Source organism: Drosophila rhopaloa, unplaced genomic scaffold (assembly GCF_018152115.1).
Source record: "Drosophila rhopaloa isolate 14029-0021.01 unplaced genomic scaffold, ASM1815211v1 contig_203, whole genome shotgun sequence".
Taxonomy (NCBI): domain Eukaryota; kingdom Metazoa; phylum Arthropoda; class Insecta; order Diptera; family Drosophilidae; genus Drosophila; species Drosophila rhopaloa.
In genome coordinates this window covers 4,241,178-4,266,910 of record NW_025335088.1, presented here as the reverse complement: position 1 = coordinate 4,266,910, position 25,733 = coordinate 4,241,178, and the positions used below count along the sequence as shown (strand labels likewise).

Sequence of the window (25,733 nt, the reverse complement as noted above, 5' to 3'; positions counted from 1 at the left end):
AGGACTCCAAACTGCTGAACAGTACTCCAGGATTGGACAGACTAGTGAAATGAACATTCTTTTTAACATAGGGATCATCGAATTCCTTTGACTACATTTTAATAAATCCAAGCACTCCCCTGGCTTTATTTACCATAGTCACAAAACATAAGACTTGGATCAAGTACGCCAAGGTCATCAACATGCGTGATTCTAGACAACGCACAACACCCCAGCGTATACGTGGCATATTGTGGGTTCACCCTAAAAAAGTCATTACTTTACACTTAGAGCTATTTAAATCCAAGATTTTCACAACACCATGTTTGAAAAGCATTTAGGTCCAATTGCATGTCTAAACTGCTAGGTATAACTTAACGTCATCTGCGTACATGAGAAATCCATGTTAAAAGATTACATGAAAACCCTAATAAGTCTAGCTTTTATACAATAAGAGAGTGATTTACTGAATCAAACGCTTTACTAAAAGCTGTGTAAACTACGTCAGTCTGCTTGTTCTTTCTGAAGCCATGTATTACAAAAGTCTCTTGCTCAGGTCAGTCGACAAACGCTGATCAACAGAGCTCGATTCAGAGAATGCCCACGGAAGACGACAAGAAGCCGCGGTCGACCCATCAATCCGTTTGGACAATTTGGATCCCATCAATCCGTTGACTGAGACGGCCGCGGAGACGGACAAAGGTGGCCACTGTCGTTCCAAGGGCAAAAAGCGACGAGTCCGTCGATACAATCCCCGGTCCCTCGTCAAGGATTTCTAGGCAGATTCAAAAGGCGCAAATAGGGCAGTCGGCGTCCTGATTTGCCTAATGCAAACAGAATAAACTGTTTCTGAACGGATTCATCTTGGTAATGCTTATATTGTGGAGACCATACACTGAAGCAGTACTCTAGCATAGAACGAACTAGGGAATCATAAAGGATGAACGGAAGTTCACATACTTTCGACCAGTGCTTAATAAACGCACTAACAACAACACATACAACAAAAATGGACACAAAAATTGTTTAGCGACACGCCCCAGGGCTATTAGCGGCAGGGGACCGGGCAGAAACAGTAGTTGTTTCGACTTTATGCCAAAAAAAAACGACTTTGGGACCATTGTGCGCCGTTTAGCTTGGTTTAAATTCATGGTTTTGGCCATTGAGCTGTTGCGCTTTGTCTTTGATTTTCGCGTGTGTATATGCTTAGTCAAATTTTGGATTTTAATTTTTTGACGCTTCTTATAAATCTTTGGTGCATTGAAAATGGAACCTATGAAGACAAATGATCAAAGTTGATCAACGGAACATCGAAAACAGCGGCTTTATTCCTGAGTTAAGCCAACAAATACGGATCTAAGATCCCTTTATTACGGGACTAAGAAAATTGCAATGCAAACACATTTTGAACTCAACGAAGTCTGCATTAAATTTGTACTCCTTTGACTCCTTTTTTGTTTATATATGTTAATGGTTCAATAAAATGACTTCAACCAAAAGAAGACACGTCTACAAATCGAACAGCTCGTCCTCGAAAAGCGACGATTACGTCGAGAGTGGCAATTCCACAGATCGCCGCCTGCTAGACTCACTAAAGCTTTACAGCAAAAAGAAGCATATGTCCACCGACGCTACATAGAGCAATTTTCAACATCTGGTACAAAACACTCACTATGGAGAGCTCACCCACCTCTAAGCTCACCGAAAGAAAATGTGATGCCTATTTGAAATCCCACAGGCGGCTGGGCGCTCAGCGATGCACGTTTGCCAACCACCTTAAAAATCCTGCTCACTTTGACGACTTTACCATATGAGCTCAGATTCAACATGAACCAATTGAGTTTCGCCGAAACGAAATCGTTAACATAATCAAAAATCAAAAAGTAATTCCGTCACATCAATTTGGGTTTCGTGAAAAGCACGGAACAATTGAGCAGGTCAACCGGATAACATCAGAAATTCGTAACGCGTTCGAAAAACGAGAGTACTGTACTGACATATTTTTAGATGTCTCTCATGCATTTGATAGAGTTGGCTAAAAGGTCTAATGTACAAGATCAAGACAATGCTCCCCTACAACACCCACAAGCTTTTACTTTCTTACTTTTACGACAGAAAATTTGCTGTGAGTTGCAACACTGCTATAACTGACGATTTTACTATTGGAGCTGGAGTTCCTCAAGGTAGCGTGCTTGGGCCAACATTATATGTCCTCTACACAGCAGACGTTTGCTATTCTTAGCCGCTCAAAATGCCCGATGCACGCAACTGCGCAGCTAGCTCTTCATCTAATCGATCAGATTGGCGAATTAAAGTGAACGAACAAAAATGCCGATCATGTTAAACCACACTCTACTCCCGCAAGCAAGCGAAGTGACATATCTAGGAGTACACCTCGACAGAAGACTCACATGGCGCCGGCACATTTAAGCCAAAATAACACACCTATAGCTAAAAGCCAGTCCCCTTACATGCTACCAGTCAAAGAAGTGATCGCAGAACGGAAGGAAAAGTACTTTACCAAGCTATCGTGCACCCTAACCATCTGGCGATAGGTCTTACAAGGTTGAGCAACTAATCACATCTTCGTCGCAATGACATACCCACCCAGCGACCGACTTGAGGGACGCGCAACCAGAATGCAGTCTTAATATACTGTTAGTTAAATTTTAATGTTAAGACTCGTAAACTTATTGTTAAGTCTCAAAATTAAGAGAACATTTAATAAATAAAATCAAAGTTATAAAAAAAAAAACGTATGTTTTGGGACAAATATACATATTTGCAGAAAGTATTTTTGTTGCAATTATTATATAGTATCTTTATTTTGATTAAACTTTACCAGGGTATTTTATACAACCAATCATTTGTATACCGATGGATTATAAAGGTATATAAGGCTATATGATATCTGATCTGCCTAATATTTTGTTATATCACTTTACACTAATATGTTGTGCAATGTTTTCAGTCTCTACCTTAACTATAAGTATTTTTGATCGCCCTCCCTAAAGAACTCCGACCACTGTGTAATGCACCAAAGAAATTGGTGATGCATTGGGTTAAGCTTGTTCAGGTATAAGATATACTTTAACTGTACTTAAAACCAAAACTTCTTATTTAAAAAAAAAACCTCTTAAGGAGGTAATAAAAAGTCGTGACACCTTCAGCGTACAATTTTTCTGATATCAAAAATTTGTGACCAAAATAAAATACACTTTTAAGATTTCATTATTGATGCGGACAAAGAGCTTAAACTCTTGGGAGGATAAAAGTTAAATGGTCTATCCTTTTTCTTTACAAAATTTTGATATCAGTAATTTTGTATGTTGAAGGTATCAACGAACCGACACCTCGATAAGACGAGTTTTTGTTCGATATACCCTATGCATTTATATATATTATAAGTTTGTATACGTATGAATATGTTAAAAAAAATGATTTTATGTCGATTTACCAATGAAGTTTTCGATCGTATCACATAGTCGGACGATATTTTAAAAATAAAAAATTGTAATTATTTTTCCCGATTGTTCGGCTCTATGAGAGATGTATATATAATATAGTCTACTTATCCGTCCCGTTCTGACTTATATACAACATAAATAGGAAAGTAGTGTTCGAATTTATATGGTCGGAAATCATACTTTTACTCCGTTGCTAAGTTTTGAACGCATGCAAGGGTATAAAAATCAAACTGCGTGGTTTTTTAGACCCAAGTTTTTAAATTTTAGAAATATCGGGCTTCTAATCTTTCAAATCCATTTCTAATTAAAGTATATATATGACTTATCCATTTTTTTAAGACCTGGGTATATAAACTTTGTCTTATCGAAGCTAACCTTGTTTCTCGTTAGCGCAAACATTAATTAAAATAGCTGTCTTATCCAAATTGATATTTTTTCAGGAATTAAAATTTTAAATCATTATTTGTACGTATCTAGAATTTTACCTTGACGAATGCTACCACACGATATAAGAATGCCATCGTGAGCGTAGCTTACTACCAGAATTTTATTGTAATTGTTGACCAAAGTTGTCTCTATATCGTCCGGACATCCTCCGGCATGGCATTGTGGTGAATCATTTAAGGGTCCAGTAACAGCCTCAGACAGCACACGAAGGTTTTCGTTAAGTTTAAGTAATTTATTTGTTGCACCCGCAAACAAGACATTGTGCATAAAATCAAAACTGAGATGTGTAAAATAATTTTTAGATGGATAGTCACCACCAGTTTCTATATTATATATTCCTTTCGAGCGATTTCCATTGTTATGTGCTGTTGATGGAGCTGATGTTGAAGGCAGGTTAAACTGGGCGACAATGTCATTTGATGAAAACGAGACCTGCGCCGGTATTTCTTTTACGCAGGTTACGAAATGATGTCGCCAACTGAATATGGTGATAATACTCAGTCCATAAAATATGTTTAATAAGTAAGCACAATACAAGTCTTTTCGCAGCATATTTATTATTATTATTTTTAGGTTTAATTTTCCGATCAACTTTTAGTGGTTTTAGAGCATCAATTCTCCGGCGCATTTCAAAGAATTACATTATCAGTCCCTAAACAAATTTGCTTTTCCAAAAATATTGTAAAACATCTAGCACCTCTTTTTATCTGAAGCACTAAGTTAGTTGCATTAAAGCAATAAATTAATATTAAAATTGGTCATTGCGAACTTCCGATTTTTAGCGACCGTTTGTTCCACATTTTGACAACTGTTTAATCAGCGTAAACAAATTGTTTTTATTTAAAATTCACGAAGCAACGCTAAAACATTGTGTGTACACTATTAACGCTAGAGCTGGGCAAACTTATCACGGTGGAATCGATCAGACATACGTTCCACTATCGAGTTTAAGTTTCTTTATTTAATACCGAAATCCCACAGAGCACACCCCAGCGGAACGGCTGGGATTTTGACAGAAGTGAAACTTCTGTTCCCATCTAACATCCAAGAACATCCGGCAACAGCAGATTTTTCAATTTTAATCAATTGAAATATTACGACTGAAATATTATTATAGAAAGTATGATAATTACCGAAAAAGGACAAGTTCTTGGTGACAAGACCTGCAAGTACAAATAGTCTAATAATAACACATATCGGCTAAATAATGCCCTCTTCCCATAGAGTCCATCCGTTCGAAACGGTTGGGATTTTTAACAAATGTGAAACTCGTATTCCCGCAGAGCACATCCACCATCCGATAACAGCTGAGCTGAACAGCTGTGGCTCATCATTTTAGCCCGTTGCATTTTGCACAACATTTAACATTAGCACAACATCACTAGAACTGATACTTGGTAACAGACTGCAAGTGATCTACGTGAATAACCAAATCGGATTAATATGTCTGTCAGCCACCAAAAAAATATGAACAGCTAATGCCCAATATTGTCTAAATGGTATCAAATCAAGTTCATTAAAAAGAAATATGTTTGTTTTTAGTTTTATTATATTTCAAATTTCATTTTATTTTTAATGTCAAGGCAGAAAGCCAAGATCAATTAAATAACATCCAGCCTTTTTCGAGCGCTATCTCCACAAGCTCGGACTTGTGGTCCACCTTTGCGCGCTTTGCATGGGACGAAGAGCTGACTGAGCGTTGAATTTCGCTGACGAGGGTTCCAGGTCAGCAGGGTCCACATCTAAGACCTTCACAAAGTATTCCCTAGTCTCTGCAATAAATATATTTTATTAGTTTGTTAGCGACCTTTGATGATTATTTTATTTTGAAGTTTTTCCGGCTCGAGGTCAATAATTGAAAAATGTTTCAAAACAAAAGCTTAAAAATTTTATTTACTTGTTCACTTCGGCAACCGTCTTCAGGGCAACTATAAACAATATAAACACATAATAATAACATAAATTTAGACAATGAAAAATAAAATTTAAAATTATTCATAATTGTACACGTCTGCATCGTCGGACGTGGAGATTAATACTAGTTATACCCGTTACTCGTAGAGTAAAAGGGTATATTGTATTCGTGCAAAAGTATGTAACAGGTAGATGGAAGCGTTTCCGACCCTATAAAGTATATATATTCTTGTTCAGGATCACTAGCCGAGTCGATCTAGCCATGTCCGTCTGTCCGTCTGTCTGTCCGTCTGTCTGTCCGCCTGTCTGTCCGTCTGTCTGTCCGTCTGTCTGTCCGTCTGTCTGTCCGTCTGTCTGTCCGTCTGTCTGTCCGTCTGTTTGTCCGTCTGTCTGTCCGTCTGTCTGTCCGTCTGTCTGTCCGTCTGTCTGTCCGTCTGTCTGTCCGTCTGTCTGTCCGTCTGTCTGTCCGTCTGTCTGTCCGTCTGTCTGTCCGTCTGTCTGTCCGTCTGTCCGTCCGTCTGTCCGTCCGTCTGTCTGTCTGTCCGTATGAAAGCTGAGATCTCGGAAACTATAAAAGCTAGAAGATTGGCATTTTGCATGTAGATTTTAGGAGCTCCTACGCAGCGCAAGTTTGTTTCAAAATGGTGCCACGCCCCCTCTGAGGCCCACAAGACACAAGCTGTGGCCACAGTTCTGATGCTATTATGAACATTTTAATTGATATGTATTTGTTTCGTCAATACCTATCGATTGGCCTAATAAAAGTTTGCCACGCCCACTCTAACGCCCAAAAACCCATTAAACGCTTAAGCCTGGCTAGCGCCTACATTTCCGCCTTTCATGGCGCCATCTAACGGATGACTTTGGAACAGCTTGCCAAGGTGCTCAACAGAGTCAACGTTAATTCTCGATAAGGATTTCTATTAAAGGAAATTGCGATGTCATTTGTCAATACCGAACTATATCCCAAGAACTATGCAAATCAAATCTAGTTAGCCAAATTGGAGGTCTGAGTCAAACTCTGGCGTATGTGTTTATGTATGTAAGCATATAAGTTAACTAAGTTAACCAGGCGACGGCAATGACCGATCGTCCGAAGGCTCACTCCGGCCAATTGCTGACACAGCGTCTGGCCGGAAGCTCGTGCATAGCCGGCTAAGACTACCCATTGGAGTGGCCGCTATGGGTCTCTTTTTTGTTAGCTTTAAGTTTCAGTTTAGATTTGACTTATGAATAAAGAGCTGTCGCTCATACAAATTATACTCCGACAACCGTCGGTAAATTCTTATTATTGAAAAACTGTCGGAGTCCCTAGGCCAGCAGGTAAAGAAGGGCAGTAACCCTTCCAACATAATCTTCGTAATTCATCTTGGAGAATTCTACGTCCAGCCGGCCAACTACCACAGCGACGAACCTTGCTGCAACTGCGAGGGACGACCCGTGGGATATTTAAATAATTAATTGGCGCTCAACGCAAAAGTACCCACAGCGGTATAATAGGGATCATGTAAGTGAGCACCTCAGTCCTTATACTTCCCGGCATCTGCATTTGTGTGTAACTTATAATAAATAAAAGAAATAAATCGCGGCCAGAATATTCTTCTGCAGCTCGAATAAATAAAACAAGTAAATCACTGCCAGAATACTTTCTGCAGCTCCGCTTCCATAATTTGTTTGGTGTTAATTTAAAAAAATAAATACAATATTAATTAACATACTCATTATTTGATGACATTGTGGAATTTTAAATTGTGAAATTATATGCGTTATTATTATATTTGCTTCTGTGTGTTGTTTGCATTTTTAATTGCTAAAAAAAATATAAATATATCAGACACATAAAATATAAATATAGTATTAAATATCTCGGCCTCGGCGCAAGAGCGCCGCTGGGAAATAAATAAATTATTAATTTATTTAAATAATTTTATTGGCGACAGAGCTGTCACATCCCCACAATTGGATGTGACAGCTATGTCGCCAATAAAATTATTTAAATAAATTAATAATTTATTTATTTCCCAGCGGCGCTCTTGCGCCGAGGCCGAGATATTTAATACTATATTTAATTTAATTTAGCCCTTTTGTGTCGTTGTGTTTTTTGCTTATACTTAAAATTCTCTGTATTAGCTTTGCAACAATCTTGGGGTTTTTTTTGTTTTTTTACTGCTTCCCCACTCCGCGCCGGTACGCGAACCCGACACCGCGCATTCACATTTCGGCTCTGTTAGCTTCGCTTCTTTGTTTACCATAGCGGCAGCCCAGCTGCCACGGCCCCTTTGCTGTACAATTGTGTTTATGTAAAGCTGCTTAGGCATGCAACTCTTGGTAGATGGAATTTAACATTGCTGTCCATGTCATTCCTAGATTATAGGGATACCAAACAAAATAGCGACTCAGAGTCAGACTCTGAGAGACTTCTAATTACTTCTACACCGAGGCAGGCGGCTACCAGTGCCGCTCCCAATACAAAAATGTCCATAAACGCGGATCAGCTCCAGGCTGTCATCCAGGCGGCTATCGCCAATGCCCTAATAGAAAAGGCTGGCGAGGGCCAGCGCAGGGAGAATGAAATGCGCCGAACTATAGAGAACTTAGCTAGGCAGGTGGCAGAGGCGCGGATATCACCCGCCTAGATGGAAACCCCCCAGATTAAAGTTTATGAACCGATTGACATCTCAGGCAGTGTTCAATGCAACGAGCCCTTAGACGCCGTTAAATGCCTTCCCGAATTTACGGGGGCACAAGAGACTTATGTCTCTTGGCGGCAAGCGGCAGTAGCTGCGTATTATATATTTAGAAATTATGTAAATAGCTCACGCCATTACCAGGCGGTAATTATTATTAGGAGCAAAATTAGGGGCCCTGCTGATGCCGTGCTATCTTCGTTTGGCACTGTATTGAATTTTGATGCGATTATAAATCGCCTCGATTTCACATACAGTGACAAGCGACCGATGCATGTCATAGAACAAGAGATGGGCACCCTCAGGCAGGGAAATCTCTCTCTGCTACAATATTATGATGAGGTCGAGAAAAAATTGACCCTCCTCACAAACAAAGCCACCATGTCGCACGACGCCTCGGCGGCAAGGGTCTTATGCGAAAAATTCCGGGATGATGCCCTTCGAGTATTCATCTCGGGATTAAAACGCGGCCCCACAGATGTCCTCTTCTCGGCAAAGCCGAAGGACATGCCAACAGCGCTTGCTTTGGCCCAAGAAGTGGAGGCAAACCACGAGAGGTATTTTTTCGCGGCTTCGTTTGCATGAAGCCAGGAGGATAAAGAAAAGAAACAATATCCAAGGACGCAGGAGCGCCAACAGCACACTCCTCAAAACAATTCGCAAACAGGTGCTAGCAAGAATCCGTATTTCACAAAGCAGCACAAAGTTCAGGTCCACTCTGCTCCACGCGGTGATAGGCCTCATGAGAATACTCCCGAGCCCATGGACATCGACCCTTCGCTGTCCAGGATGTTCAAGCCATCTCAAGCGCCGTCCTACCAAAACAGGAAACCGGCCGTGTCCGATCGATCTGGCCCGCACAAGAGGCAGAGAGTTAACAACATTGCGCAGAGAGAGGGCGAAACCGAGGGCAAATACACCGCCGCAGCCTCAGGCGCGGTCCAGGAAATCAATGACGACGCCATTCATGAATATGATTCAGACGTTATTAATTTTTTAGGGGAAAATCCCTGCTACCCGTCATCAGACGAAGAGTAGCAGGAGTAGATATGAAGCTTTTGGTAGATACGGGCGCATCAAAAAATTTCATCCGTCCATACGAAGGATTGAAAGGCATCCGCCCGGTAGAATCGCCATTTACGATACATTCTATCTATGGCGTCACCACCATCACTAGGAAGTGCTTTGTCTCCCTATTCAACTTGAAGGCCACGTTCTTCATATTACCAGATTTGTCCTCCTTCGTTGCCATAATTGGCCTTGACCTGTTAAAACAGGCAGGGGTATCGCTTTGTCTAGCTTCCGGCTACCTCAAATGGTGCTCCGAAGTAGAACAGTTAGAATTCCAATCGTGCCCCGACGTCAATTTTACCAACATTGATTGCTCGGACGCCCCGCCTCTAGCTAGAGAGGCCTTTATAAAAATGCTCGGCGAACGAAAAAAAGCCTTTGCAAACGCCAACGAGGCTCTACCTTACAACACGTCGGTGGTAGCTACCATCAGGACGGTTAGTGAGCAGCCCATTTATGCCAAGCTTTACCCATACCCAATGGGGGCAGCTGATTTTGTCAATAACGAAATCCAAGAGTTGCTAAAAAATGGCATAATACAAAAGTCAAAGTCCCCCTACAACAACCCAATATGGGTAGTAGACAAAAAGGGCACTGACGAAGCGGGCAACCGCAAAATGCGGCTCGTATTGGACTTTCGCAAATTAAACGAGAGGACGATACCTGATCGCTATCCAATGCCAAATATCTCTATGATACTAGGGAATTTAGGCAAAGCCAAATACTTCACAACACTCGATTTGAAGTCTGGCTACCACCAGATCACTCTGGCAGAGCGTGACCGTGAAAAAACTTCCTTTTCCGTTAACGGAGGAAAGTACGAGTTTCGCCGGCTACCGTTTGGTTTGAAGAATGCTGCCAGCATCTTCCAAAGAACCATCGACGACATACTGCGAGAGCAGATTGGCAAATTTTGCTATGTCTATGTTGATGATGTCATCGTCTTCTCAGAAGACGAAAACGCCTGCACGACGCCAACATGAGGGTATCAACGCAGAAATCGCGTTTTTTTAAGAAAAGAGTTTACTTTTTGGGCTTTATTGTCACCAGCAACGGTGCCACAACTGACCCAGAAAAAATTAAGGCCATTCAGGAATTCCCCGAACCCAAAAATATATTCGAGGTGAGATCGTTCCTTGGCCTGGCCAGTTATTACCGATGCTTCATTAAAGATTTTGCATCAGTAGCTAGGCCCATCTCCGATATCCTGAAAGGGGAGCATGGAAGTGTCAGTAGGCACAGATCCAAAAATATCCAGGTGCAATTTAGCGAACAGCAACGGCTTGCTTTCCAAAAGTTGCGTAACATTCTGGCTTCAGAGGATGTCATCCTCAGCTACCCTGATTACAAAAAGGCATTCGATCTAACGACGGATGCCTCGGCATTTGGCATTGGCGCGGTACTATCCCAAGAGGGAAGACCCATCACCATGATATCTAGGACCCTTAAAGACCGAGAAGTTAACTACGCTACTAACGAGCGTGAACTGTTAGCCATAGTCTGGGCGCTGGCAAAATTACGCCATTACTTTTATGCAGTAAAAGATATAAATATCTATACTGACCACCAGCCATTGACATTCGCAGTATCGGAATCCAATCCGAATGCGAAAATCAAACGATGGAAAGCTCGCATCGACGAGTCCGGCGCCAAAATGTTTTATAAGCCCGGCAAAGAGAATCTCGTTGCGGATGCCCTCTCCAGACAGCAACTTAACGTTGTGGAGGCGGAAGAAGCTTATTCGTGTGCGGCCACTATTCACAGTGAAGTGTCGCTCACACACACCATCGAAACAACGGATAAGCCATTGAATTGCTTTCAGAACCAGATAACTCTGGAGGAAGCACGCTTTCCGTCTAAACGCAGCTTCGTGCTCTTCGGAAACAAGAGACGGCACAGCATTGACTTCATATGCAAGGAGTCACTGCTTGAGGAGCTCGCGGACGTTATAGTCCCCAAAGGCGTAAACGCCATTCATTGCGATCTGCATACGCTGGCAATGATACAGGATGAATTGGTCCGGCAATTCCCAGCCACCAAATTCTGGCACTGTAAGAACCGTATTACAGATATTTTTGCAGTCGCTGAGAGACGAGAAATCCTCACCACTGAGCATAATAGGGCTCACAGATCTGCACAGGAGAATGTCAAGCAGGTACTTTCGGAATACTATTTCCCAAAAATGACCAAGTTAGCGAATGAAATCGTCACTAACTGCAAGACCTGCGCTAAAGCAAAATATGACAGGCATCCTAAAAAACACGAACTCGGCGAAACGCCAGTACCGTCGCATGTGGGAGAAATGCTACACATAGACATTTTCTCCACTGATAAGAAATACTTCCTCACATGCATTGACAAATTTTCAAAGTTTGCAATGGTCCAACCAATTCCCTCTAGAACAATAGAGGATCTCAAACCGGATTTACTACAACTTCTTAACGTCTTCCCTAAAGCCAGAGTCATTTACTGCGACAATGAACCCTCATTGAACTCGCACACTATTCGGGCCATGCTGGAAAATCACTTCGGGGTCAGCATTTCAAATGCACCGCCACTCCACAGCGTCTCTAACGGACAAGTGGAGCGATTCCACAGCACTCTGGTGGAGCTTGCCAGATGCCTTAAAATCGACAAAGGCATTAGCGACACTGTAGAGTTGATCTTGCTGGCTTCGTCTAAGTACAACAAGTCTATCCATTCGGTCATCGATAGGAGACCGGCCGACGTGAAAGTCACACAAGCAAGTGACCCGCATTGCGAAATACAGGATAAGATAAGACTTGCCCAAAATAAGCTAAGAAGCAGGGAAAATACCTCCCGACAAAACCGAGTGTTCAATGTCGGCAACAAAGTCCTAGTGAAATCCAACAGGAGACTAGGCAACAAGCTTTCACCGTTATGCGAAGAAAAAACTGTGGAAGCGGACATGGGGACCACAGTCCTCATTAAGGGGAGGGTGGTCCACAAGGACAACCTTAGGTAGGCGAGACACAAACATGTTGTCATTCGCTTGATAATTTTTTACTACTTTTTCCATTTTTTTATCTCTAGCCACTTGGCATAAGTTTTTGTCCTTATCATGTTTTATTACCATTATTTGTACTCATATCTCATTTACGCTTTATCTCATATGTTTTGGTGGTGGGCTACCCAAATTTTATAAAATACTAGCTGTACCCGGCGCGACTTCGTTCGCTTAAAATTAGTTTTGAGTACGGTTGTCAAGACTTTCCCAATTTCACACCACCCCTGAGGTAGAGAAATTGGCTCGTTTTTTTAATGTGGTATCTCCAATTAGACCTATTCCACTGAAACTTTCTAGGTCTAATAATGTTAATTAATATGATTTTTTTAAAACCTCTGTGTAAACAAAATTTTTAGAAGATCCTTCAGGAGCGAGAATAATAAGGTTACTGGCAGAGCTAACTCTAGAGCATGCGACATAAAATTGTCCGTGAGAGAAGCAATCTTCTCTAAGATCTAGTCCAGCCAGCTTCAAACTCTGCCCCTGTGATTTATTTATAGTTATTGCAAAGCAAACTTTTAGAGGGAATTGTAGCCTTTTAAACTGAAACGGATACAGGATGGTATTAATGGGATCCTGGGTATAAACACTGTTTCCCCCTTCGTGCACCCCGTAAATACTGTTGCTTCGATTACATTCTTATGAAGACCTTTTATCTGCAATCGTGTCCCATTGCATAACTTTGGGGGACTTAAATTTCGCAATAACATTACGGGTGCTCCAATCCTAAGAGACAGATTATGCTGAGGAATTCCTGGAGGATTCAAGGAATTTAAAAATTCAACAGGGTAGTGAATAGCATTATCAGCATCAGGAACAGAGTCGACCGATTTATAGGAGACTTCTAAACCATCAAATGAGTTTAGCAATAAATTATTAATAGTGGTTGCTCTTTCATTTTTCGTTGTCAAAATGGCGCGCTCAGATAGCCAATCTAAGATTTTACATGATATGTTGGAAATGTCAGGAAATATTTTGGATGTAAGGTCTTGAACGTTTTTGACTACATTTCCTAAGCGTGATGTTATAACTATTTTTCCATCAACTGTTGGATGGACGCCATTCCCAATTTTTAAAAGAGTTTCGGCAAAAATTCCTGCAGAACTGTCTCCTTTTAAGTGCACTCGCATATTTTTCGTGACCGCTAGTTTTTTTATCTGTGGCCATAAAAATGAAGATTTTAAACAGGCCTTTATTTCGTCAGCTCTTGTACCTCTTGGCACAACAGGAAGGGTTTGGCGATAGTCTCCAGCTAGCAGGACTGTAATACCACCCATCAACATAGTATTCTCATTAATATCTTGCAGGGTTCTATTTATGGCTTCAAGCCCACCTTTATGTGACATTGTGCACTCATCCCAAACAATTAACTTACAATCTTTAAACACCGCAGCCATATTACATTGCTTTGAAATAGAGCAATGAGGTGTTTCTAAATTAACTAAATCCAAAGGAAGTTTAAATGTAGAATGAGCAGTTCGACCTTCATTGAGCAGGGTAGCAGCTATACCGGAAGATGCTACAGCTAGGGCCATTTTTTTGAACTTCGAACTTTTGCCAACAATAAGTTTGTCAAGAAGGTTTTACCTGTCCCTCCAGGTGCATCCAAAAAAAATATTTCACCCATCTCAGCCCCAACGCTTTGTAAAATTGTATTGTATACGACTTTTTGCTCGTTCGCTTAATATTAGTTTAGAGTTAGGAAATTGGGTGTCAGTACTTTCTTATTTCTTATTTGGGCGTTTTTTGAAAACCTTTGTGTAAACAACCTTTGTAGAAGATCCTTCAAGAGAGAGAATCAGAAGGATACTGGCAGAGCTATATAATAAATAAAAGTGATCCAAGTAAAAGTCGTGAGCTAGTATACTTTTTATCAGTTACAATGTTATCAATGCAATTTTAATTTGCGCACAAATATGTATACTTGTTAGTAAATTGGAATTTGTTGTTTTCAAATTTCTTGTTTTGAATGAAACGAAAACCTTTGTACACACAGTAAAAGATTGGCATCCAATACAAAAACAGCAAAGTAACGTATTATTTTCAGATTCCACATTTGATCGATAAACGGGTATAATAAATCATTTTATTTGTATTTAAGCACATTATCTACTTTCGAATAGAAACATACACACACATTGTATGTATGTACATGTATTGTACATATAAGCAAATCAAAACATATCCAAATATACATATGTACATACGTATTTGGTCAAAAGTTCGAATCTTAAGATTAATATTTAACTTGGAAACATTTTGGCTTTGCTTACAGAATTTGTAGTAATTTTCTATTTTCTTCCATGGTGGAAATTAAATAAGGCTCTTACTTCTGCTACAAAATGAAAAATAAAACCTAAGCATTTGATCCACAGGACTGACTATTGATCGAAAATCATATTGATCGGAGCAGCAGTTTAAGTTTTTAAAATCCTAAACAAATTTAACTTAAATTGCCTCTTTCCCCTCCCCTTTCCCTGCAGCACTACCCCTCCCCATCATCAGTTTTCTTGGCTGTTGCTCTCTCGGCCGTCGCTCTCTTGGCTTCTGGGTTTCGCTCTCTCGACAGGCTCACGCAAAATGCAACGCAATAACTTAGAAAATCTAAATAAATTCGTTAAAAATACTTAAAAAAATGTTAAAAACTTGAAAAATTAAACTTAAGCATTTGGGCCATAGAATAACTATTGAGCGAAAAATCATCTTGATCGGAGCAGCGGTTTAGATTTTTTAAATCGAAAAGTTAATTTTAAGTGTAGCCCCCAAGTTATGGGGGATATCGAAATTTCTTTTAGATTTCTAATTAGGCCTTTTCAAAACCTAAAATTTGGAAAAAACCAAATATCGAAATTCCAACTACTTTAGAAGTTAAGCTTAAGTACATCAACTTTTTTTGCTCAGAATAATGGATGTTGGAGCTGTTTGGGGCCACTGGGGGGACATATCGGATCTTAGTGGGCGCCCACGCCCCCAATGGAATACTGTGAACAAATTTGGCTGCTCTTGCTCTTACGGTTTGGGCTGTGGCCGTATCCCCTTAAAAATCGGTCTTTCATTTTATAATCTTTAGGGACTACAACAAATCCAAAATTACAGGTTTAACCCATACCTCTGCTATACCTTTTTGCCCTGACATCGGCGCACGTCACGGAGTACTCGCAAGCCAAATACATTCCCATCATTGATGGACGAATTTTAGTATGGGAAGAATTCGCATTTTTGAGACACTCAGCGAATCTCTCAGAGTATAGGCGCTTGGTGGAGGAAACTGGTGGCATGATTAACATGTTTACCCAGTCCCACATGCAAAAGCTTTTGATCGTAGATGTCGGTCACCTGCGTGACCTTCTCGAATCACTGAGCATCCACCATAGGGTAGCCAGGATTTTAGACTTCTTGGGAGCGGCGTTAAAAGTAGTGGCGGGAACGCCAGACGCGGATGACCTTGAAAACATTAAACTTACGGAATATCAACTTATCAATGCAAACAATAGACAGATAAATATTAACAACAAAGTACAGGAACAAATCAATAGTATTACCACCACTGTCAACCAAATTCTGAGGTCGGCTAAAAAATCCCAAGTTGATACGGGACACCTATACGAGATGTTATTATCTCGGAATAGGATGATTGCGATGGAGCTGCAGAATTTATTGCTAGCAATAGCTCTTGCCAAAATCAATATAGTTAGCCCCAGCATATTAGATCATGCAGACCTGGAAAGTGTGTGGATAGAGGAGCCCACAGATACTCCCATTAGAGATATACTGTCCGTTGCGTCTGTCAAAATATTACAATCCGTTAACATTTTACATTTTATTATTAAATTTCCAAAAATTAAGTCAGCATGTGTCAAGATCACAGTTTTTCCCGTGTCACACCATGACACAGTACTCAGGCTGGAGAACAAGGTCATAGCAGATTGCGACGGAGAGATTCACACAGTCAAAAACTGCTCCGTGTCACCTGGAGCCACATTTTGTCAACTGGCGCTGAGAAGATCATGCGCCCAAGAACTCCACGCTGGGGGTATTGCGCACTGCGATATCCCGCATAGCGATTTGCACCCCATCACCCACGTAGATGAAGGCATTATCATCATAAACGAGCGCCCAGCTCGTGTGAGGGTGGACAACGGCACTTACGTCCACTTACGAGGAACTCACGTCATCACCTTCATTGAGAGTGCCATGGTTAACGAAACCCGTTACGTCAATCACGACGTGGCCCGGAAAAGGGTACCAGGAGTGGCTAGCTCGCCTTCCCTGAACATCACTCTGGAGCACAACATTCTCAGCCTTCCATACCTTCACCGCTTGAGTGAACGTAACTTGGAACATATTAAGCAATTCGGGGAAGATATCAACGGCTATCGTTCACACCAGATAATGCTAATCGCAGGAGCGATCTGCTGCGCGTTGATCTGCGTCGGTCTCACTTATCGGCGAGTCACCCAGGCCAGGAGATCCACGGCCAAACTAAGGGAGGTGATTGCCCAAATAGGGTCGGCCGAGGGCGGCCTTAATTCTGAGGGGGGAGTAGTTAACTAAGTTAACCAGGCGACGGCAATGACCGAAGGCTCGCTCCGGCCAAATTGCTGACACAGCGTCTGGCCGGAAGCTCGTGCATAGCCGGCAAAGACTACCCATTGGAGTGGCCGCTATGAGTCTCTTTTTTGTTAGCTTTAAGTTTCAGTTTAGATTTGACTTTATATGAATAAAGAGCTGTCGCTCATACAAATTATACTCCGACAACCGTCGTTAAATTCTTATTATTGAAAAACTGTCTGAGTCCCTAGTTCAGCAGGTAAAGAAGGGCAGTCACCCTTCCAACATAATCCTCGTAATTCATCTTGGAGAATTCTACGGCCAGCCGGCCAACTACCACAGCGACGAACCTTGCCACCCGCACCCCCCTGATAAGCTGCAACTGCGAGGGACGACCCGTGGGATATTTAAATAATTAATTTATACATTTGTATGTATTTACATTGTACACAGTTGCAATTGCCCGGCAAAGATAACTCCTTTCAAAGAAAGCTATTCGCTATTCGCTCGTTTTGTGCAAACATTTAGACTTTAATATACATAATACTATTTAAGAATGTATGTGTTTAGCCAATAGAAGTATGAATGTTTAATATTTCTAGTCAATTTATTGCACTCAAAAACATAAACATAAACACAGCTGCTGATGCAGGACAAAAGCTGCCTACGCTAAAGCAGCGCTGATGCTCGTGCTGATTCAAATTGTTAATTTGAACTTTTTGTCCTTTTTTCCTGTGGTCACTATAATTCACATTATGTTAAAAAAAAAAACAAGAAGGCATATTTATATTAAGTTGTTTAGCTGAGTAACGGGTATCTAATAGTCGAGGCACTCGACTATAGCGTTCTCTCTTGTTTTTATTTAAGTAAGTGTCTGTAAATATGAGCGCAATTTTCAACGTCTGTTGCAGAAAGTCCCAGTTGATTCCGAATTACTAAATGTAATTTAGTAATAATAATAATTATTTATATTTTTCCGTCAATCCAGACATTCACATATATTCCATAAAAAAGTATTAAACATTATAATAAAACACAAACACGACTTAATGAAGGAACAAACTAAAAAGGTAAAGGAAGCCTAAGCAATTCTGGAGAGAAAGATAAGCTCAGCTGACTTATATACGTTTATGAAGAGCGAGAGAAATGTCGCGAATAAATTAACAACAACATTGAAAGAGAGACAGAGGAAGTATAGAGGAAGTATAGGAAACTACAAATGAAACGGAATAATATATTCACGAACAACAACCGAACGAACGATTGGTTTATAAACAAAACGAATGTGGAGTTCCCTCCAGACGTGAAAGCACTTTTTGCAAAGGGTCCAAAGTTTGCGATACCAGTAGAAAAGAAGAATTTCCCTCTCTTTAAGTATATAGCGGACGGAGAGGAATTGGTGCAAACTCTTACAGGTAAAGAGCAACAAGAAGAATCGCGCACTAAATTCTCTTTACTTATCAAACCATATGACGTCAGTTCGGGAAAGAGAAATGGATCGCGCAATTTCAAAAAATTGAAATACATTTCAAACACATTAAAGAACATCACTCAACCTACAACATCAAAAACTCAGTAGAATAAAAAAAAATCAACAACACCTACATCTGTGATGATGAAAAATTTATATCATTTGATGTAGTCTCACTATTTCCCAGCATACCTATAGGCCTTGCATTAGATACAATTAAGGAAAAATGGACAAAAATAAAAGAATATACAAATATTTCGAAAAAAAACGTTTATGGGCATAGTACAATTTTGCATACATATAACAGATATTTTAAATTTAAGGACGCTATATACACACAACTAAAAGTAATGCCAATGGGGTCCCCTACTTCACCAATCATTGAAGACATAGTAATGGAAGAGTTATTAGACAAAACTTTGATAAAACTAGGACATAAACCAAGACTTTTGACGAAGTACGTGGATGATTACTTCGCAATAGTAAAAGTAGACGAAATACAAAACACACTCGACGCTTTAAACTCTTTCAATCTCTATATATAAAGCTATCAGTAAGAAAACTGGGAACCAACGCAGAGCCAACAATATTAATATGCATTTTTATTACATTCTAATAACTTTAAACTGATTTGCTAAGATTTATTGGGGCTCCCTAAGTGGCCCCAATCGCTTCAAATTGGAAAAAAGGAAAATTTTCCTTTCAAAAATTCTGGACGCTATACCGTTTAACCAATAGAATCCGTGTTTTCGCCCAAAAATAGTCTAAGACATTATAAATGTTTAAAAAATTTGACCGCATAGACTTAAGGCTTTTTACTATTTTTAACACCCGTTCTAAAATTACAATTTAGCCAAAAATATCTTCAAACGTCGAAAAATGGCACTTCTAAACTGAGTATCAAAAATTCCTTCGGTAAAGTTTTTCCTTAAGCTTTAACGATTTATTTGATGGTTTCACCAAAGCTTTAGCTATCTTCTAAGCAAAGAAACTTAGCAAAAAGTCGATATATTATCGAATTTAAGTGTCTATAAGCATCATACGTTTTCTGCCTGCATATTGCTATCTCTCTCTGCATTTTCATACAAATTGTCAACAAATGATTCCGTCTCCCTCCCTCTCCCTCTGCCTTGAATTTCCCTGAGCTTCCTTAAAAATATATATGGAAATTATATAAATAATATTTATACAAGCTCCAGCTCCAACACACCAGCCAGATTTGCCAAATAGTAAAAACACTTTTATTATAGTTTTAGTTAATTTTATTTTTCACAACCGCACGCTCTCGTTGTCTGCAAGCAAGTAAAAGGAAACAAAAATCGTTCTTAGTCAGAAAGGAAGAGAACAAAGAGAAAAGAGAGCTGTGCTTCTCCCTGTGATCTTCATTGTTCATCCCCTTCCCATAAACACACAATGTGTATGCGTACAAGTGTGACTTTTGGTATTCTCAACAAGCCACCTCAAAAGTTACACTGATACAAATTAAGATATAACAAAATATAATAATAAAAGATAACGAGTATGCATATTTAAATGGTTGTAATATATTTTTTTTTTTTTCTTTCTTTACTCTGGGGTCTTTTTTCTTTTATGATCCAGCATTTGCTGCAAAGAATTGGGGAAACCCAGTAAAACCCAATCAGATCAATCAAAACATAAATTAACAAGATTCGCTTATATAAACAGTAATGGTTAGACTAGAAATTATTTTGGTTTGATTATTGTTAAATATATATATATATATTTATTTTCGTGGCTTATATAAAAATAAATTAAAAACAAGAAAGGAAAGCTAACTTCGGGCGGAGCCGAAGTTGATATACCCTTGCAGAATACTCTGTAAATTATATTCTCCAAAATTATTCATATGATGCATTCTTAATACTCATAAAAAATCCGAACTTCCTAACTTTAACAACAACAAAGTTATGGCATTTCCAATCGTTCAGTTATATGGCAGCTATAGGATATAGTCCGCCGATCCTTATGAAATTTGATAGGTCGGATTGATTGGCCAAAAATAAAATCCATAGAAAATCCCAACTTCCTAACTTAACAAACACCAAAGTTATGGCATTTCCGATCAATCAGTTATATGGCAGCTATAGGATATAGTCGGCCGATCCTTATGAAATTTGGTAGGTCGGATTGATTGGCCAAAAATAAAATCCATAGAAAATCCCAACTTCCTAACTTAACAAACACCAAAGCTATGGGATTTCCGATCAATCAGTTATATGGCAGCTATAGGATATAGTCGGCCGATCCTTATGAAATTTGGTGGGTCGGATTGATTGGCCAAATATAAAACCCATAGAAAATCCCAACTTTCTAACTTTACAAACACCAAAGTTATGGCATTTCCGATCAATCAGTTATATGGCAGCTATAGGATATAGTCGGCCGATCCCGGCCGTTCCGACTTATATACTGCGTGCAAAGGAAAGAAGGGTGTGTGCAAAGTTTCAATCCGATAGCTATAAAACTGAGAGACTAGTTTGCGTAGAAACAGACAGACGGACAGACGGACATGGCTATATCAACTCAGGAGGTGATCCTGATCAAGAATATATATACTTTATAGGGTCGGAGATGTCTCCTTCACTGCGTTGCACACTTTTGACCAAAATTATAATACCCTCTGCAAGGGTATAATGAGTCCAGATAAGCCAGAACTTCTTGCGGATCTTAAAAATAAGCTCAAAAAACCAGTGATGAGCATCCGCCGATTTAATGATCGAATAGAAGCCGGCCAGATTCCGATTTAAGAAGTATAACTTAATTGTCGGCTAGAGATTTTAAGTGCTTCAATTATTAAGGCAAATCAATTACAATAACAGATCGAAGATTTAGATGATGGCGATGAGTTCGGAGAAGAGTTGGAAGAGCTTTCAATAATAACCAAGCAAAAATAATGACGCTGTTGAAGCAGCTTCTGTAGCCCCATCTCGAGCTCGACTTCCGAATTTGGCATTGCCGAAATTCAGCGGCAAATATTCGGAGTTTAAGAATTTTATTAGCCTTTTCGAAACTCTTGTTCATCAAGAGACATTTCCGTTATTGATAAATTCAATCACTTAATTTCTTGTCTTTCTGGTGAAGCTTTGGGAGCTATTAAGGCCTACCAAGTCACCGAGAGCAATTATGAAAAGGCTATGATCAGCCTGAAAAAAGTGTATGATAACGAATGTTTAATTTTTATGAATAATATTTCAACATTGTTTAGTCTTCCGAAAATAACGCAACAGTCAGCGTCGTCTTTAAGAAATATTATCGACACCGTAGCATATATATACGGTTCTTTGTTATCGATAGGAGACGACACTAAGATTTCGAATGCAATGTTAATCTATCTTGTTTTGAACAGAGTAGGCCCAGTGACCAACCAAAAATGGGAAGAACAATTAGATTATGAAAGGTTACCGCTTTGGTCCGAATTTTAAACCGCCGATACCAGCATTTATCCGCTGAAGAATCGACGAAACCAAAGCAAGATAAAGTTACGTCGTGCAAGCCACATAATCGTAGCTCATTTTCTTGTTCTTCGTCCAACAGTAAATCCCAGCAAAGTTGTAGCTATTGCAATGCAGTAGACCATATCCTAGCGAACTGTGGTCCGTTTGATCGCCTTTCGGTAATGCAAAGATTTGACTTTATAAAATCTGCTTCCTTATGCATCAATTGTATGCGAAAGGGTCACACTGTTTCGAAATGCAAATTTAATAAATGTCGAGTTTGTGGCCGCTCGCATCACGTTTTACTGCATAGATATACAGTATCCGAAAATAGTTTAGTGTTTGCCACCACCCCAAGAAATTCTTTTTCCCCCATTAAATCAAGATCAGCCTTCCACGTCACATGTTATGCGTGCGACATCATTGGATAGAGTGATTTTAGCCACGTCTTCGTAAGTGTAAGAACTAAAAACGGTGAGTATATTTTTGCCCGAGCACTTCTTGACTCTGGGTCCCAAACGAATTTTATAATAGAGGACCTTGCTCACCGCTTACAGATCCGTAAAGAGGAGTAGGGTATAAAATTTCTTAATATTGCCGAGTCCAGTTCTCAAGTTAAGAAAAAGGTACACACAATGGTGATCCGTAAAGAGGAGTCGGGTATAAAATTTCTTGGTATTGCCGAGTCCAGTTCTCAAGTTAAGAAAAAGGTACACACAATGGTGATGTCGCGTATAAATGGTAGTGAGTTCTCTTTCGGTTTTTGGATTTTGAAATCAATATCAGGATATCATCCTGACCAGTCGGTCAATATCAATGTCTGGAAAATTCCAAAGAACCTACCACTAGCAGACCCCTATTTCTACAAGTCACAAAGCATAGATATCTTAATATTAGCAGAATCATTCTTCGAAATATTAGCTGTTGGACAAATTAGACGAGGTCCTGACTTTCCAACTCTGCAGAAAACACTCTTCGGCTGGGTTGTATCGGGTAGATATAAGGCATCTTCCCCTACAGAAGTTGTGAAAAGTTTCAGTTGTAGTGAAGAGGTTTTAGTATCTATTGACAGCACACTACAGAAGTCTTGGTCACTGGAAGAAATGCCATCTCTAAAGAAAATTCTGTCAACTGAGCAAAAGTTATGTGAAGAACACTACCGGAAGACTACTCAGGTTTTGACATCAGGTCGGTTTGAAGCAAGACTGCCGTTTAAATCTGATCCAAATGAGTGAGGCAACTCTTTTGAAGTTGCAAAACGGCGGTTATTGTCGATTGAAAGAAGGCTGAATCCCAGCCTTCCTCGTACCGGCCCATCAGTCTGCTCCCATGTCTATCAAAGCTATTTGAAAAACTGCTTCTTGTTCATCTAGTAACACATCTGCAAAACAACAGAACGATCCCTCTGCACCAATTCGGATTTAGGGAAAAGCATGGAACTATCGAACAGGTAAACCGCTTAACATCTGAAATTCGCACGGCTTTCGAACACAAGCAATATTGCAGTGCCTTATTTCTGGACGTATCACAGGCATTTGATCGCGTCTGGATCGACGGTCTGGTATACAAAATCAAAACCCTCTTACCGGAAAACACTCACAAGTTGCTTGAGTCATACCTCAGAAACAGAGTTTTCACCGTGAGATGTAAAACCTTTACTTCAACCATCCGTAACATCGAAGCTGGAGTACCCCAAGGAAGTGTGCTTGGACCAATCTTGTACATCATTTACACGGCAGACATTCCAACAAGCCGCCAGACCCTCATCTCAACCTTTGCTGACGACACTGCCATTGTCAGCCGCTCGAAATGCCCAAAAACAGCTACAGCCCATTTAAAAGAACACCTGGTAGCTGTAGAAAAATGGCTCGCAGACTGGCGTATCAAAGTCAATGAGCAAAAGTGTAAGCACATTACATTTACACTAAACTTGTCGAAATGCCCACCACTGACGCTAAACAAATAGCCGGTTCCACAAGCAGACGAAGTCACCTATCTCGGCATACACCTAGACAGGAGGCTTACCTGGAGAAAGCATATAGAAGCAAAGAAGACCCATTTAAAACTAAAGGCCAGCAGCCTTCACTGGCTCATGAACTACCGCTCCCCCCTTCCACTCGAATATAAAGTACTACTGTATAACTCGTGCTTAAAGCCGATCTGGACCTACGGTTCCGAGCTCTGGGGAAACGCAAGCAGCAGCAATATAGAAATTATTCAAAGAGTACAATCAAAGACCCTACGAACAATAACTGGAGCCCCCTGGTACATCCGCAATGCAAACATCCAGAGAGACCTGGATATAAATCCCGTAAAAGAAGAAATTGTTTCCAGAAAAATTAAATATGAAGCCAGATTATCAAATCACCCAAACCTGCTTGCCAGACAACTCAACCGGCTAAGCTATCATTCCCGTCTACAGCGGAATGATTTCCCATCCCTTTTTCAATAACATAAGTTAACGTAACATAGATTAATTTTTGAAAACTTATTGTTAGTCTCTTAAGTAATAGAGAAGATCCAATAAATAAGAATAAAGTATTTAAAAAAAAAAAAACAAAAAAAAAAGAAGGCTGTCTCGAGACCCTGAGATGAAGAAAATGTTCCTAGAATTTATGCCTTTCCTTAGGTCATATGTCTCTTACAGATAAACTTCCTTCTGCTCCACATTATGTTATCCCAATTCAATGTGTTCTGAGACCACAAAGTACGTCAACCAAGTTATGTGTCGTTTTCGATGCGTCTTGTAAATCGTCAACTCCGAAGTCTCAAAATGACATTTTGATGGTTGGGCCGACAATCCAAGATGAGTTGTACTCAACGTTACTGCGCTTCCGGCTGCATAGGTTCGCCCTGACCGCCGATGTAAAGAAAATGTATCGCCAAGTGATGGTGAATGAAGCAGATAGGCAGTTTCAACTTATAGTGTGAAGAAGAGACCCCTCTGAGTCCTTGAGATTATACAAGCTCAACACCATAACATATGGTACTGGACCAGCCCCGTTTTTGGCTATTCGGTGTTTAAAAAGGTTAAGTGAGTCCGCCAAACTTTCTTTTCTTAGAGCTGCTAAGGTTATTGGATCCGACTTTTATGTCGATGATATGTTGACTGGTGCTGCATGCGTAGAGGAGTTAAAGACTATTAAGTCTGAAGTATCTCAGGTTCTTCAAACTGCAGGATTTGAATTGACAAAGTGGTTTTCAAACTCACCTGACGTTACCGCATCTGAGAGCACAGTTAAATCCATACCCATCTCGGACTCAGAGTCAACCAAGGCGTTATATCGTGGTTGCCTAACGAAGATACCTTCATGTTCCAAATGGACACTGCTGTCATGGGTCTCCGAGCGACAAAACGGAACATACTATCGGTGACATCGAAGCTGTTTGACCCCCTCGGCTTATTAAGTCCAATTGTAATTAGAGGAAAGATCCTATTTGGAAACAGCGTGGAATATGATAAAAATGACATTGTCTAAATTAGAGGAAATATCTATTCCCCGGTTTGTGCATACCGATCCGATGTCACCGGTCGAATTACATGCTTTTGCCGACGCATCCTTAAGAGCTTATGGAGCTTGCCTCTACATTCGTAGCAAAACTGCAGAAGTTTATAAAATATCGCTGTTGACTTAGTCTTAAGTAGCGCCGCTCAAGACTAAG

At 40.1% G+C, this 25,733-nt stretch overlaps 1 protein-coding gene across 3 annotated transcripts in view; it reads right to left on the bottom strand.

Moving 5' to 3' along the window:
- Nucleotides 1-4,791, bottom strand: part of LOC108041451 (plexin-B) — a 37,815-nt gene extending 33,024 nt beyond the window's left edge. For 2 of the 3 annotated variants that reach the window (XM_044460680.1, XM_044460681.1), the window contains exon 1: nt 3,932-4,791. In XM_044460680.1, the coding sequence (XP_044316615.1) occupies nt 3,932-4,445 (514 nt within the window). In that variant the 5' untranslated portion in view covers nt 4,446-4,791. The remainder of the gene's footprint in view (nt 1-3,931) is intronic. The other variant, XM_044460682.1, reaches the window with a different exon arrangement.
- Between the last annotated feature and the right edge of the window lie 20,942 nt (nt 4,792-25,733).